At 44.2% G+C, this 14,756-nt stretch overlaps 1 protein-coding gene across 1 annotated transcript in view; it reads right to left on the bottom strand.

Annotated features, from left to right (window-relative positions):
• The window catches only part of LOC138513127 (uncharacterized), a 1,268,315-nt gene that overhangs the window by 219,581 nt on the left and 1,033,978 nt on the right, over positions 1–14,756 (bottom strand). The window contains exon 11 of the mRNA XM_069627773.1: positions 13,063–13,132. Coding sequence (XP_069483874.1) covers positions 13,063–13,132 — 70 coding nt within the window. The remainder of the gene's footprint in view (positions 1–13,062; positions 13,133–14,756) is intronic.

The raw sequence follows: 14,756 nt of genomic DNA, 5'->3' as shown, positions 1-14,756 counted from the left end.
TCTCTGGTAATCACGGGAATGCCCAAATCACAGTTTCATGAATAACTTTGGTTGTGCTTTATCCCACCCAAATCATTTTAGCATGGTTAGAAGGGGTTGACTGTCATCTTCAATAAAAGCTTACAATGACCATTGTGTGATGTACGCTGTCCATTTTATGTGTTAAAATGTGTTTCCCCCATTTTAAGTCAATGTGCCCCTTCTCCTTTTCTCTGTCCCCCACCTTTTTAAAGTTTCAGCTCTCCTCTTCAGGCATATGACATATGCAGAGCTGCCTAATGGCTCCTAATGGGTTGTCTTTATGGGCATTGTGACCTGGAGGTCGCAAGGGATGCAGAACAGACCTAACTTTATCTGGTCTTCCCCGCATTTCTGATCTCAAAAATATTTGTGCTTGTATTTTTAAGGCAGGGCACTGGTGGATGAGGACAACAAGACCTGAATCTCCAGGGCAACAGGGGGAGGCCCTGGAGTTTAGTTTCACATCTAAAAAACTGCCCAGCAGCTCACGGCCTTTCAAACTCACATACAATTATTTTAAATTACATTTTATGTGGTACGCAATTTAAAAAATATATGCATATTGGTTCTGAATGTACATGCACATTAGAACACCATGCTCAAGCTTGAAAGTCTGATGGACATTATGCTGAGCATGTTGTTAATCTTGGAGGGAAAAACGAAATGGCATTACATTATTTAATGAATATGTAAAATGCTCCGTTTTACTGCAGCTGCTGAGAACACAATTCTGGCATTACATTGAAGATTCTGTGCACTGTGGTTTCCATATCTGTCAGTGCAGCTCTCCATAGATTGTCAACACATCATTTCCCGGTGTCTTTCTTTCCCTCCATTGAATCCATTGCGCACATGTTTGCGTTTTGAAATTGAGTCCCACTTTATTTCTTTTTGATTTGGGTTCACGAGGCCTTATGTTGGACATAGTTTCTGTGCTGGTCTTTGATTCTGGTGAGCCCTAATGAATGACCCTGACCTCTTTATTTCTGCTATCCAGGGTCCAGCTTTCACCCCATACCTGGTCAAAGTAATCGTGAAGAAGAAAAGCAAGAACGGTAAGGAAGTAATCTTTCTCATCACAGTGAATGTGCAAACCCTAAGGAAAGCCAAGAGTGGTATGGGAGTAATCTCCATCAACACAGTGAATGTGTAAACCCTAAGAGAAACCAAGAGTGGTATGGGAGTAATCTCTCTCATCACAGTGAATGTAGAAACCCTAAGAGAAACCAAGTGTGGTACGGGGTAATCACCCTCATCACAGTGAATGTGGAAACCCTAAGAGAAGCAAAGAGTGGTACGGGAGTAGTTCCCTCATCACAGTGAATGTGGAAACCCTAGGAGAAACCAAGAGTGGTAAAGGAATAATCTCCCTCATCACAGTCAATGTAGAAAACCTAAGGAAAGCCAAGAGTGGTACGGGAGTAATTCCCTCATCACAGTGAATGTGGAAATACTAAGGAAAGCCAAGACTGGTACAGGAGTAATCTCCCTCATCACAGTGAATGTGGAAACCCTAGGAGAATACAAGAGTGTTAGGGGAGTAGTCTCCCTCGTCACAGTGAATGTGGAAACCCTAAGAGAAACCAAGAGTTGTACGGGAGTAATCTCCCTCATCACAGTGAATGTGCAAACCCTAAAGAACGCCAAAAGTGCTACGGGAGTAATCTCCCTCATCACAGTGAATATGGATACCCTAAGAGAAGCCAAGAGTTGTTCAGGAGTCATCTCCCTCATCACACTGAATGTGGAAACCCTAAGAGAAACCAAGAGTGGTACGGGAGTAATCTCTCTCATCACAGTGAATGTGCAAACCCTAAGGAAAGCCAAAAGTGCTACGGGAGTAATCTCCCTCATCACAGTGAATATGGATACCCTAAGAGAAGCCAAGAGTGGTACAGGAGTAATCTCCCTCATCACAGTGCAAATGGACACCCTAAGAGAAACCAAGAGTGGTACGGGAGTAATCTCCATCATCACAGTGAATGTGGAAACCCTAAGAGAAACCAAGAGTGTTAAGGGAGTAATCTCCCTCATCACAGTGAATGTGCACACCCAAAAAACGCCAAAAGTGCTACAGGAGTAATCTCCCTCATCACAGTGAATATGGATACCCTAAGAGAAGCCAAGAGTGGTACAGGAGTAATCTCTCTCATCACAGTGAATGTTGAAACCCTAAGAGAAACCAAGAGTGGTACAGGAGTAATCTCCCTCATCACAGTGAATGTGTAAACCCTAAGGAAAGCCAGAAGTGTTACGGGAGTAATCTCCCTCATCACAGTGAATGTGGAAACCCTAAGAGAAGCCAAGTGTGGTACAGGAGTAATCTCTCTCATCACAGTGAATGTTGAAACCCTAAGAGAAACCAAGAGTGGTACAGGAGTAATCTCCCTCATCACAGTGAATGTGCAAACCCTAAGGAAAGCCAAAAGTGCTACGGGAGTAATCTCCCTCATCACAGTGAATGTGGAAACCCTAAGGAAAACCAAAAGTGCTACGGGAGTAATCTCCCTCATCACAGTGAATGTGGAAATACTAAGTGAAAAAAGCCAAAAGTGCTACGGGAGTAATCTCCCTCATCACAGTGAATGTGGAAACCCTAAGGAAAGCCAAAAGTGCTACGGGAGTAATCTCCCTCATCACAGTGAATGTGGAAACACTAAGAGAAACCAAGAGTGGTACAGGAGTACTCATCATCTTCACAGTGAATGTGGAAAGCCAAGAGTGCTACAGGAGTGAACTCCCTCATCACAGTGAATGTGCAAATGCTAAGGAAAGCCAAAAGTGCTACGGGAGTAATCTCCCTCATCACAGTGAATGTGGAAACCCTAAGAGAAACCAATAGTGGTACAGGAGTAATCTTCATCATCACAGTGAATGTGGAAAGCCAAGAGTGGTACAGGAGTGATCTCCCTCATCACAGTGAATGTGCAAACCCTAAGGAAATCCAAAAGTGCTACGGGAGTAATCTCACTCATCACAGTGAATGTGGAAACCCTAAGAGAAACCAAGAGTGGTACAGGAGTAATCTCCCTCCTCACAGTGAATGTGGAAACCCTAAGAGAAACCAAGAGTGGTACGGGAGTAATCTCCCACATCACAGCGAATGTGGAAACCCTAAGAGAAACCAAGAGTGGTAAGGGAGTAATCTCCCTCATCACAGTGAATGAAGACATACTAAGGAAAGCCAAGAGTGGTACTGGAGAAATCTCACTCATCACAATGAATGTGAAAACCCTAAGAGAAGCCGAGAGTGGTACAGGAGTAATCTCCCTCATCACAGTGAATGTTCAAACCCAAAGGAAAGTCAAAAATGGTACGGGAGTAATCCCCCTCATCACAGTGAATGTGGAAACCCTAATATAAACAAGGGTGGTACAGGTGTAATCTCCCTCATCACTGTGAATGTAGAAACCCCAGGAAGATCCAAGTGTGGTACAGGAGTAATCTCCCTCATCACAGTGAATATGGAAACCCTAAGAGAAGCCAATAGTGGTACAGGAGTAATCTCCCTCATCACAGTGAATGTGGAAAACCTAAGAGAAGCCAAGAGTGGTACAGGAGTAATCTCACTCATAACAGTGAATGTGGAAATACTTAGGAAAGCCAAGAGTGGTACAGGAGTAATCTCCCTCATCACAGTGAATGAGGAAACCCTAAGGGAAACCAAGAGTGGTACAGGAGTAATCTCCCTCATCACAGTGAATGTGGAAATCCTAAGAGAAACCAAGAGTGGTACAGGAGTTATCTCCCTCATCACAGTGAATGTGGAAATACTAAGGAAAGCCAAGAGTGGCACAGGAGTAATCTCCATCATCACAGTGAATGTGGAAACCCTAAGAGAAACCAAGAGTTGTACAGGAGTAATCTCCCTCATCACAGTGAATGTGGAAACCCTAAGGACAACCAAAAGTGCTACAGGATTAATCTCCCTCATCACAGTGAATGTGGAAACCCTAAGAGAAGCCAAGTGTGGTACAGGAGTAATCTCTCTCATCACAGTGAATGTTGAAACCCTAAGAGAAACCAAGAGTGGTACAGGAGTAATCTCCCTCATCACAGTGAATGTGCAAACCCTAAGGAAAGCCAAAAGTGCTACGGGAGTAATCTCCCTCATCACAGTGAATGTGGAAACCCTAAGGAAAACCAAAAGTGCTACGGGAGTAATCTCCCTCATCACAGTGAATGTGGAAATACTAAGTGAAAAAAGCCAAAAGTGCTACGGGAGTAATCTCCCTCATCACAGTGAATGTGGAAACCCTAAGGAAAGCCAAAAGTGCTACGGGAGTAATCTCCCTCATCACAGTGAATGTGGAAACACTAAGAGAAACCAAGAGTGGTACAGGAGTACTCATCATCTTCACAGTGAATGTGGAAAGCCAAGAGTGCTACAGGAGTGAACTCCCTCATCACAGTGAATGTGCAAATGCTAAGGAAAGCCAAAAGTGCTACGGGAGTAATCTCCCTCATCACAGTGAATGTGGAAACCCTAAGAGAAACCAATAGTGGTACAGGAGTAATCTTCATCATCACAGTGAATGTGGAAAGCCAAGAGTGGTACAGGAGTGATCTCCCTCATCACAGTGAATGTGCAAACCCTAAGGAAATCCAAAAGTGCTACGGGAGTAATCTCACTCATCACAGTGAATGTGGAAACCCTAAGAGAAACCAAGAGTGGTACAGGAGTAATCTCCCTCCTCACAGTGAATGTGGAAACCCTAAGAGAAACCAAGAGTGGTACGGGAGTAATCTCCCACATCACAGCGAATGTGGAAACCCTAAGAGAAACCAAGAGTGGTAAGGGAGTAATCTCCCTCATCACAGTGAATGAAGACATACTAAGGAAAGCCAAGAGTGGTACTGGAGAAATCTCACTCATCACAATGAATGTGAAAACCCTAAGAGAAGCCGAGAGTGGTACAGGAGTAATCTCCCTCATCACAGTGAATGTTCAAACCCAAAGGAAAGTCAAAAATGGTACGGGAGTAATCCCCCTCATCACAGTGAATGTGGAAACCCTAATATAAACAAGGGTGGTACAGGTGTAATCTCCCTCATCACTGTGAATGTAGAAACCCCAGGAAGATCCAAGTGTGGTACAGGAGTAATCTCCCTCATCACAGTGAATATGGAAACCCTAAGAGAAGCCAATAGTGGTACAGGAGTAATCTCCCTCATCACAGTGAATGTGGAAAACCTAAGAGAAGCCAAGAGTGGTACAGGAGTAATCTCACTCATAACAGTGAATGTGGAAATACTTAGGAAAGCCAAGAGTGGTACAGGAGTAATCTCCCTCATCACAGTGAATGAGGAAACCCTAAGGGAAACCAAGAGTGGTACAGGAGTAATCTCCCTCATCACAGTGAATGTGGAAATCCTAAGAGAAACCAAGAGTGGTACAGGAGTTATCTCCCTCATCACAGTGAATGTGGAAATACTAAGGAAAGCCAAGAGTGGCACAGGAGTAATCTCCATCATCACAGTGAATGTGGAAACCCTAAGAGAAACCAAGAGTTGTACAGGAGTAATCTCCCTCATCACAGTGAATGTGGAAACCCTAAGGACAGCCAAAAGTGCTACAGGATTAATCTCCCTCATCACAGTGAATGTGGAAACCCTAAGAGAAACCAAGAGTGGTACAGGAATAATCTCCCTCATCACAGTGAATGTTGACACCCTAAGAGAAACCAAGGGTGGTACAGGAGTAATCTCCCTCATCACAGTGAATGTGGAAATACTAAGGAAAGCCAAGAGTGGTAGAGGAATAATCTCCCTCATCACAGTGAATGTTGACACCCTAAGAGAAACCAAGGGTGGTACAGGAGTAATCTCCCTCATCACAGTGAATGTGGAAATACTAAGGAAAGCCAAGAGTGGTACAGGAATAATCTCCCTCATCACAGTGAATGTGCAAACCCTAAGGACAGTCAAAAGTGCTACAGGATTAATCTCCCTCATCACAGTGAATGTGGAAACCCTAAGAGAAACCAAGAGTGGTACAGGAATAATCTCCCTCATCACAGTGAATGTTGACACCCTAAGAGAAACCAAGGGTGGTACAGGAGTAATCTCCCTCATCACAGTGAATGTGGAAATACTAAGGAAAGCCAAGAGTGGTACAGGAATAATCTCCCTCATCACAGTGAATGTTGACACCCTAAGAGAAACCAAGGGTGGTACAGGAGTAATCTCCCTCATCACAGTGAATGTGGAAATACAAAGGAAAGCCAAGAGTGGTACAGGAGTAATCTCCCTCATCACAGTGCAAATGGACACCCTAAGAGAAACCAAGGGTGGTACAGGAGTAATCTCCATCATCACAGTGAATGTGGAAACCCTAAGAGAAACCAAGAGTGTTAAGGGAGTAATCTCCCTCATCACAGTGAATGTGCACACCCAAAAAACGCCAAAAGTGCTACGGGAGTAATCTCTCTCATCACAGTGAATATGGATACCCTAAGAGAAGCCAAGAGTGGTACAGGAGTAATCCCCCTCATCACAGTGAATGTGGAAACCCTAATATAAACAAGGGTGGTACAGGAGTAATCTCCCTCATCACTGTGAATGTAGAAACCCCAGGAAGATCCAAGTGTGGTACAGGAGTAATCTCCCTCATCACAGTGAATATGGAAACCCTAAGAGAAGCCAATAGTGGTACAGGAGTAATCTCCCTCATCACAGTGAATGTGGAAACCCTAAGAGAAACCAAGGGTGGTACAGGAGTAATCTCACTCATAGCAGCGAATGTGGAAATACTAAGGAAAGCCAAGAGTAGTACAGGAGTAATCGCCCTCATCACAGTGAATGTGCAAACCCTAAGGACAGCCAAAAGTGCTACGGGATTAATCTCCCTCATCACAGTGAATGTGGAAACCCTAAGAGAAACCAAGGGTGGTACAGGAGTAATCTCCCTCATCACAGTGAATGTGGAAATACTAAGGAAAGCCAAGAGTGGTACAGGAGTAATCTCTCTCATCACAGTGAATGTTGAAACCATAGGAGAAACCAAGAGTGGTACAGGAGTAATCTCCCTCATCACAGTGAATGTGCAAAGCCTAAGGAAAGCCAAGAGTGGTACGGGAGTAATCTTCATCATCACAGTGAATGTGGAAAGCCAAGAGTGGTACAGGAGTGATTTCCCTCATCACAGTAAATGTGCAAACCCTAAGGAAAGCCAAGAGTGGTATGAGAGTAATCTCCCTCATCACAGTGAATGTGGAAACCCTAAGAGAAACCAAGAGTGTTACGGGAGTAATCGCCCTCATCACAGTGAAAATGGACACCCTAAGAGAAACCAAGAGTGGTGCAGAAGTAATCTCCCTCATCACAGTGAATGTGGAAACCCTAAAAGAAACCAAGAGTGATACAGGAGTAATCTCCCTCATCACAGTGTATGTGGAAACCCTAAGAGAAACCAAGAGTGGTACAGGAGTAATCTCCCTCATCACAGTGAAAATGGACACCCTAAGAGAAACCATGTGTGGTGCAGGAGTTATCTCCCTCATCACAGTGAATGTGGAAACCCTAAGAGAAACCAAGAGTGGTATGGGAGTAATCTCCCTCATCACAGTGAATGTGCAAACCCTAAGGAAAGCCAAAAGTGCTACGAGAGTAATCTCCCTCATCACAGTGAATATGGATACCCTAAGAGAAGCCAAGAGTGGTACAGTAGTAATCTCCCTCATCACTGTGAATGTGGAAACCTTAAGAGAAACCAAGAGTGGTACGGGAGTAATCTCCCTCATAACAGTGAATGTGGAAACCTTAAGAGAAGCCAAGAGTGGTACAGGAGTAATCTCACTCATCACAATGGATTTGGAAATACTAAGGAATGCCAAGAGTGGTACAGGAGTAATCTCCCTCATCACAGTGAATGTGAAAACCCTAGGGGAAACCAAGAGTGGTACGGGAGTAATCTCCATCATCACAGTGAATGTGGAAACCCTAAGAGAAACCAAGAGTGGCACGGGAGTAATCTCACTCATCACAGTGAATGTGGAAATACTAAGGAAAGCCAAGAGTGGTACAGGAGTAATCTCCCTCATCACAGTGAAGGTGGAAACCCTAAGAAAAACCAAGAGTGGTACAGGTGTAATCTCCCTCATCACAGTGAAAATGGACACCCTAAGAGAAACCAAGAGTGGTGCAGGAGTAATCTCCCTCGTCACAGTGAAAGTGGAAACCCTAAGAGAAACCAAGAGTGGTACGGGAGTAATCTCCCTCATCACAGTGAAAATGGACACCCTAAGAGAAACCAAGAGTGGTGCAGGAGTAATCTCCCTCGTCACAGTGAAAGTGGAAACCCTAAGAGAAACCAAGAGTGGTACGGGAGTAATCTCCCTCATCACAGTGAAAATGGACACCCTAAGAGAAACCAAGAGTGGTACAGGAGTAATCTCCCTCATCACAGTGAAAATGGACACCCTAAGAGAAACCAAGAGTGGTGCAGGAGTAATCTCCCTCATCACAGTGAATGTGGAAACCCTAAGAGAAACCAAGAGTGGTATGGGAGTAATCTCCCTCAACACAGTGTATGTGCAAACCCTAAGGAAAGCCAGAAGTGCTACGAGAGTAATCTCCCTCATCACAATGAATATGGATACCCTAAGAGAAACCAAGAGTGGTACGGGAGAAATCTCCCTCATAACAGTGAATGTGGAAACCCTAAGAGAAGCAAAGAGTGGTACAGGAGTAATCTCCCTCATCACAGTGAATGTGGAAACCCTTAGAGAAACCAAGAGTGGTAGGGGAGTAATCTCCATCATCACAGTGAATGTGGAAATCCTAAGAGAAACCAAGAGTGGTACAGGAGTAATCTCCCTCATCACAGTGAATGTGGAAATACTAAGGAAAGCCAAGAGTGGTACAAGAGTAATCTCCCTCCATCCCAAATATTAAGAGTGGTACGGGAGTAATCTCCCTCATCACAGTGAATGTGGAAACCCTAAGAGAAGCCAAGAGTGGTACGGGAGTAATCTCACTCATCACAGTGAATGTCGAAATACTAAGGAAAGCCAAGAGTGGTACAGGAGTAATCTACCTCATCACAGTGAATGTGGAAACCCTAAGAGAAACCAAGAGTGGTACAGGAGTAATCTCCCTCATCACAGTGAATGTGGAAATACTAAGGAAAGCCAAGAGTGGTACAGGAGTTATCTCCCTCATCACAGTGAATGTGGAAATACTTAGGAAAGCCAAGAGTGGCACAGGAGTAATCTCCCTCATCACAGTGAATGTGGAAACCCTAAGAGAAACCAAGAGTGGTACAGGAGTAATCTCCCTCATCACAGTGAATGTGGAAACCCTAAGAGAAACCAAGGGTGGTACAGGAGTAATCTCACTCATAGCAGCGAATGTGGAAATACTAAGGAAAGCCAAGAGTAGTACAGGAGTAATCTCCCTCATCACAGTGAATGTTCAAACCCTAAGGACAGCCAAAAGTGCTACGGGATTAATCTCCCTCATCACAGTGAATGTGGAAACCCTAAGAGAAACCAAGAGTGGTACAGGAATAATCTCCCTCATCACAGTGAATGTTGACACCCTAAGAGAAACCAAGGGTGGTACAGGAGTAATATCCCTCATCACAGTGAATGTGGAAATACTAAGGAAAGCCAAGAGTGGTACAGGAGTAATCTCCCCCATCACAGTGAATGTGCAAACTCTAAGGAAAGCCAAAAGTGCTACGGGAGTAATCTTCATCATCACAGTGAATGTGGAAAGCCAAGAGTGGTACAGGAGTGATTTCCCTCATCACAGTAAATGTGCAAACCCTAGGGAAAGCCAAGAGTGGTATGAGAGTAATCTCCCTCATCACAGTGAATGTGGAAACCCTAAGAGAAACCAAGAGTGGTACGGGATTAATCTCCCTCGTCACAGTGAAAGTGGAAACCCTAAGAGAAACCAAGAGTGGTACGGGAGTAATCTCCCTCATCACAGTGAAAATGGACACCCTAAGAGAAACCAAGAGTGGTACAGGAGTAATCTCCCTCATCACAGTGAAAATGGACACCCTAAGAGAAACCAAGAGTGGTGCAGGAGTAATCTCCCTCATCACAGTGAATGTGGAAACCCTAAGAGAAACCAAGAGTGGTATGGGAGTAATCTCCCTCAACACAGTGAATGTGCAAACCCTAAGGAAAGCCAGAAGTGCTACGAGAGTAATCTCCCTCATCACAATGAATATGGATACCCTAAGAGAAACCAAGAGTGGTACGGGAGAAATCTCCCTCATAACAGTGAATGTGGAAACCCTAAGAGAAGCCAAGAGTGGTACAGGAGTAATCTCCCTCATCACAGTGAATGTGGAAACCCTTAGAGAAACCAAGAGTGGTAGGGGAGTAATCTCCATCATCACAGTGAATGTGGAAATCCTAAGAGAAACCAAGAGTGGTACAGGAGTAATCTCCCTCATCACAGTGAATGTGGAAATACTAAGGAAATCCAAGAGTGGTACAAGAGTAATCTCCCTCCATCCCAAATATTAAGAGTGGTACGGGAGTAATCTCCCTCATCACAGTGAATGTGGAAACCCTAAGAGAAGCCAAGAGTGGTACGGGAGTAATCTCACTCATCACAGTGAATGTCGAAATACTAAGGAAAGCCAAGAGTGGTACAGGAGTAATCTACCTCATCACAGTGAATGTGGAAACCCTAAGAGAAACCAAGAGTGGTACAGGAGTAATTTCCCTCATCACAGTGAATGTGGAAATACTAAGGAAAGCCTAGAGTCGTACAGGAGTAATCTCCCTCATCAGAGTGAATGTGGAAACCCTAAGAGAAACCCTGAGTGGTACAGGAGTAATCTCCCTCATCATAGTGAACGTGGAAACCCTAAGAGAAGCCAAGAGTGGTACAGGAGTAATCTCTCTCATCACAGTGAATGTGGAAATACTATTGAAAGCCTAGAGTGGTACAGGAGTAATCTCCCTCATCACAGTGAATGTGGAAACCCTAAGAGTGGTACAGGAGTAATCTCTCTCATCACAGTGAATGTGGATACCCTAAGAGAAGCCAAGAGGGGTACAGGAGTAATCACCCTCATCACAGTGAATGTGCAAACCCTAAGGAAAGCCAAGAGTGGTACAGGAGTAATCTTCATCATCACAGTGAATGTGGAAAGCCAAGAGTGGTACAGGAGTGATCTCCCTCATCACAGTGAATGTGCAAACCCTAAGGAAAGCCAAGAGTGGTACGGGAGTAATCTTCATCATCACAGTGAATGTGGAAAGCCAAGAGTGGTACCGGAGCAATCTCCCTCATCACATTGAATGTGCAAACCCTAAGGAAAGTCATGAGTACTACGGGACTAACCTCCCTTGTCCCAATAGTGGGAATAACAGTTTGTTCCACCAAATCCAAGAAGCTAGGAGTGAGAGAATCTATGAACAACAGGCAAGGAAAGAACCATTTTGGACATTGAGAGCCAATAGTCATTGGACATTTGAGAAAGACCAAATGAGTCCCTTTGAGGAGCTAGAGGGGCTAATCAGAACTGTTACAACAGACTATAAGAACATCAGTCCCCAAGGCTGATCCAGCTGGGCCAGGAGAGCCAGCTGGAGCGTCTCCAAGTCTGAACCAACCGGGCCAGGAGAAAGGAGTCATTATCCTGAGCCCATGTTTGTTTTCATGAGGGGCAGAGTGATTGGCTGTGTGATCCAACACCCCACCTTCCATTGGCACCTAGAAACACTTGTATACAGGTGCAATATAAATGCTATATTACATCATATCATGACCACTATACTTGACTTTCGAGTGAGAGCTGGACATATTCTGAAATCTTTCCATCATAAGATCATTGTTTAATATTGTCTGGACCCATTGCTGGTGTACCTCCGCCCAATCTGCCCATGGCACATCAGCTGCAGCATAGGTTTCATGCTTAGGTGTCTTATGTGTTTGTATACGGATAATCATTTCTTTCACATGTCTCCATTAAGTCCCCTTCTATTTAGGGTCTAGTGTATTTGTACAGCATTACATGGCTATACGCGAGAAGCTTAAAATTTACTTTTTGCTTTTTCAAAGGCAGCAGTCTATATTTCTTTCTGGGTGGTGGCCAATGTAGGCAATGTGTTTCTGTAAAAGCAAAAGAAATATCGAGGCTGAGTACCCCAATGGAAATACACCAAACACTGGCTATAAAGATTCACAGATCTTTTATTCTGCACAGTTTACAAAGAAACATAGATACAGGTAGCTATCTGGCTCTCAACACCCCGCAATGAGTATCAGCCCATCAAAGAGAGGAGAGAGAGTGCTGGACATCTAAACCTTCGTACTTTTATGCAGTTTTCATTAATATTGTCCAGACCCTCTACATGTTAATAATTTGTGGTCTAGAGTTTGTGCCTAGTTCACATACAGCGTATACAATATTATGCAGAAGGATTACATGAGTTTGCATTTCCATCAAGTTACAATGGTGATGTATATTCTCGGATCCTGCGGTAAGCCTTAGTCTATATCACTACACAATGCAGTTTCAGCCTGTGTCCATGCTTGAGGTTTACTTTACATTGTTCCAATGTTTACACAGGGATAAGTCTTATGTGCGTAGACAAAACTCAGATGGCAGTCCATACGGAGCGCCAGGTCTCTTTACCTAGCCTAAACAGTCGGCTCTCGGACAGCCTAAACATTAACAGAACTCAAAGGTCGGGAGGCTTGGTTGCAAGTTGAAAACACAGTCCACCATTTTAGACAGAGAATCATACGAACAGAAATCAAAATGGCGGATGATTCTAAATTGGCGGCGAAGTCGATCCAAAATCGGAACTTTGCAACGTGGTTTTCCCCCTAGAGCAACTAGTCTTAGGCCAATATAAATCAAAAAGGAGGCACTATATGATTTCCGTTTAACATTTCTAGCATTCAGTGTTTGGACTGTTTAAAAAAGCATAGACATTTGATTAATGGCATGTCTTATTACCAAGTTTCTGCTCAGAGAGTTGCATTTTTTATGGGGATAACATCACAAACAATAAAAAAATAAAAAAATGTACTTGCATTGTGTGATAGGATTTAAGTGGCACTTACCTTTGCGTTATACATTTTCAACTCTAAGACTTTAAAATCCATGCGCCCGATCAACGATCTCATGAAACTGCTGAAATACACAAAGCAAGAGCAATAGCGCAGTCAGTGAAGGAGCTCGCTGCGCTATAATCCTCTAGAGTGATGAGAGAACACGAGCATTGCCATGGACAAGCTGCACCCCAAAGAATACATTGAAAACGGGGAACAAAAAGAAATACAAAACCTGGCACGGCGATGATGCTTAAAACCTGCAATGAAGTTCCGGCGGTAGATAGCTATGCGCGGGGTATAACCAGCGCCAAACTCAGAGAAGCGTAAATAAGTAAAGCAGGAAAGACAGAGGACATTCCTTTAATCATTCCATTATCTATTAATACATTTAGTTGTTCAATTTACTTTAGCACTGGTTGTGGCAGTGTAGCCACATCTGTGCTCTTTGTGGGAAAGTGACAAGATGACAACACATTGACTGATGGTTCAGGAGTTCAGAATCGACAAGTGGAGTCAAATATGAAGTCATGATAGGTTGTCCTTCAATGATTGCCCTCATGCAGTGGGGAGATGGAGGGGTCTTAAGGTAAACAAAACAGGCTTTTGTGGTGGCCAGTCTTGGGGCATTGACCAACTCCATGAAATGTAGAAGGGCATTGGCCGAGGCTTCCAGGTGTCTGTGTTCCCGTCTGTTTGCTGTAGTGAAGAGATGAGTCTTCATGTGTCTTTGGAATTTAAGGGGACATGAAGGCATACTTGCCTAGGGAGGGAGTTCCAAAGTGTGGATACTTGCACATGGAGGAATCGCCCGCCATATCTGGCGTGTTTATGCTTGTGGATGGGGATCAGCTGGTGGCAGCTTAATTTTCTTGATGGCGCATAGCCCAGCAAGTGCGTGGAGAGACCTTCATACACACTGTATGTGAGGGACCTTCAAACACATAGGGCATCATTACGCGGTAAGCGGTAAGGGATTACCGGCACCGGTAAAGGCACCCGTGCCGGTAATCCCTTAGCACCCTATTCCAAGGTCCCTTAGCGGGTCCCTTCCTTAACGCCTGGTTTTACCAGGCGTTATGGAAGGGACCCTTTAAGGGACTTCAGAGCTAATAACGGTACCGCAAATTGCGGTACAGTTATTAGTTCCATCCCCATTCCCATTGAGCCCTATGGGGGCTCAAATGGGAATGGGGAATGCTTTCTGGAATGGGGACTTACCGGGTCCTGCAAGGTTGGAATGACCTGGTAAGTCCCTATTTCAGGAACTAATAGCTCCATGGCTACCGCCTACCGAGTAATGAGGCCCATAGTCTACCTGTGGCCATTTGACTGTCCTAGGACTGTGGTCATAAGAAGTAGGCAAGCTTCTTGGTTCTCCAAACAAGTCTGCCTTTTTCTTAAAGAACACAGCGGAAAGGGTTTGTCCTTAAACAATAATGACTATCCAATAGAATCGGTATTTCCCACGCGATTTATACCAAAACAGCAAACAATTAATTGTTTCCAGGCCCCTACCAAGGGTAGTAAAGTGCTTATGTGTGAATGCATGAGATGTGAGAATGTTGGAGTCTTGATGTAGAATGTTGTTCTGTGAGTGTGTGTGAAGGCTCCAGCCGATGCCAGTTAGAGCTGGGTCTACCTGGGTGATGGAACCCAGTGGTGTCCTCTAATGTAAGATCTTGATGTAACTAAGAATAAACCTT

Source organism: Ambystoma mexicanum, chromosome 12 (assembly GCF_040938575.1).
Source record: "Ambystoma mexicanum isolate Mex_15411 chromosome 12, UKY_AmexF1_1, whole genome shotgun sequence".
Classification (NCBI taxonomy): domain Eukaryota; kingdom Metazoa; phylum Chordata; class Amphibia; order Caudata; family Ambystomatidae; genus Ambystoma; species Ambystoma mexicanum.
The sequence above is the reverse complement of the archived record's forward strand: the minus strand, read 5'-3'. Positions and strand labels throughout refer to the sequence as shown.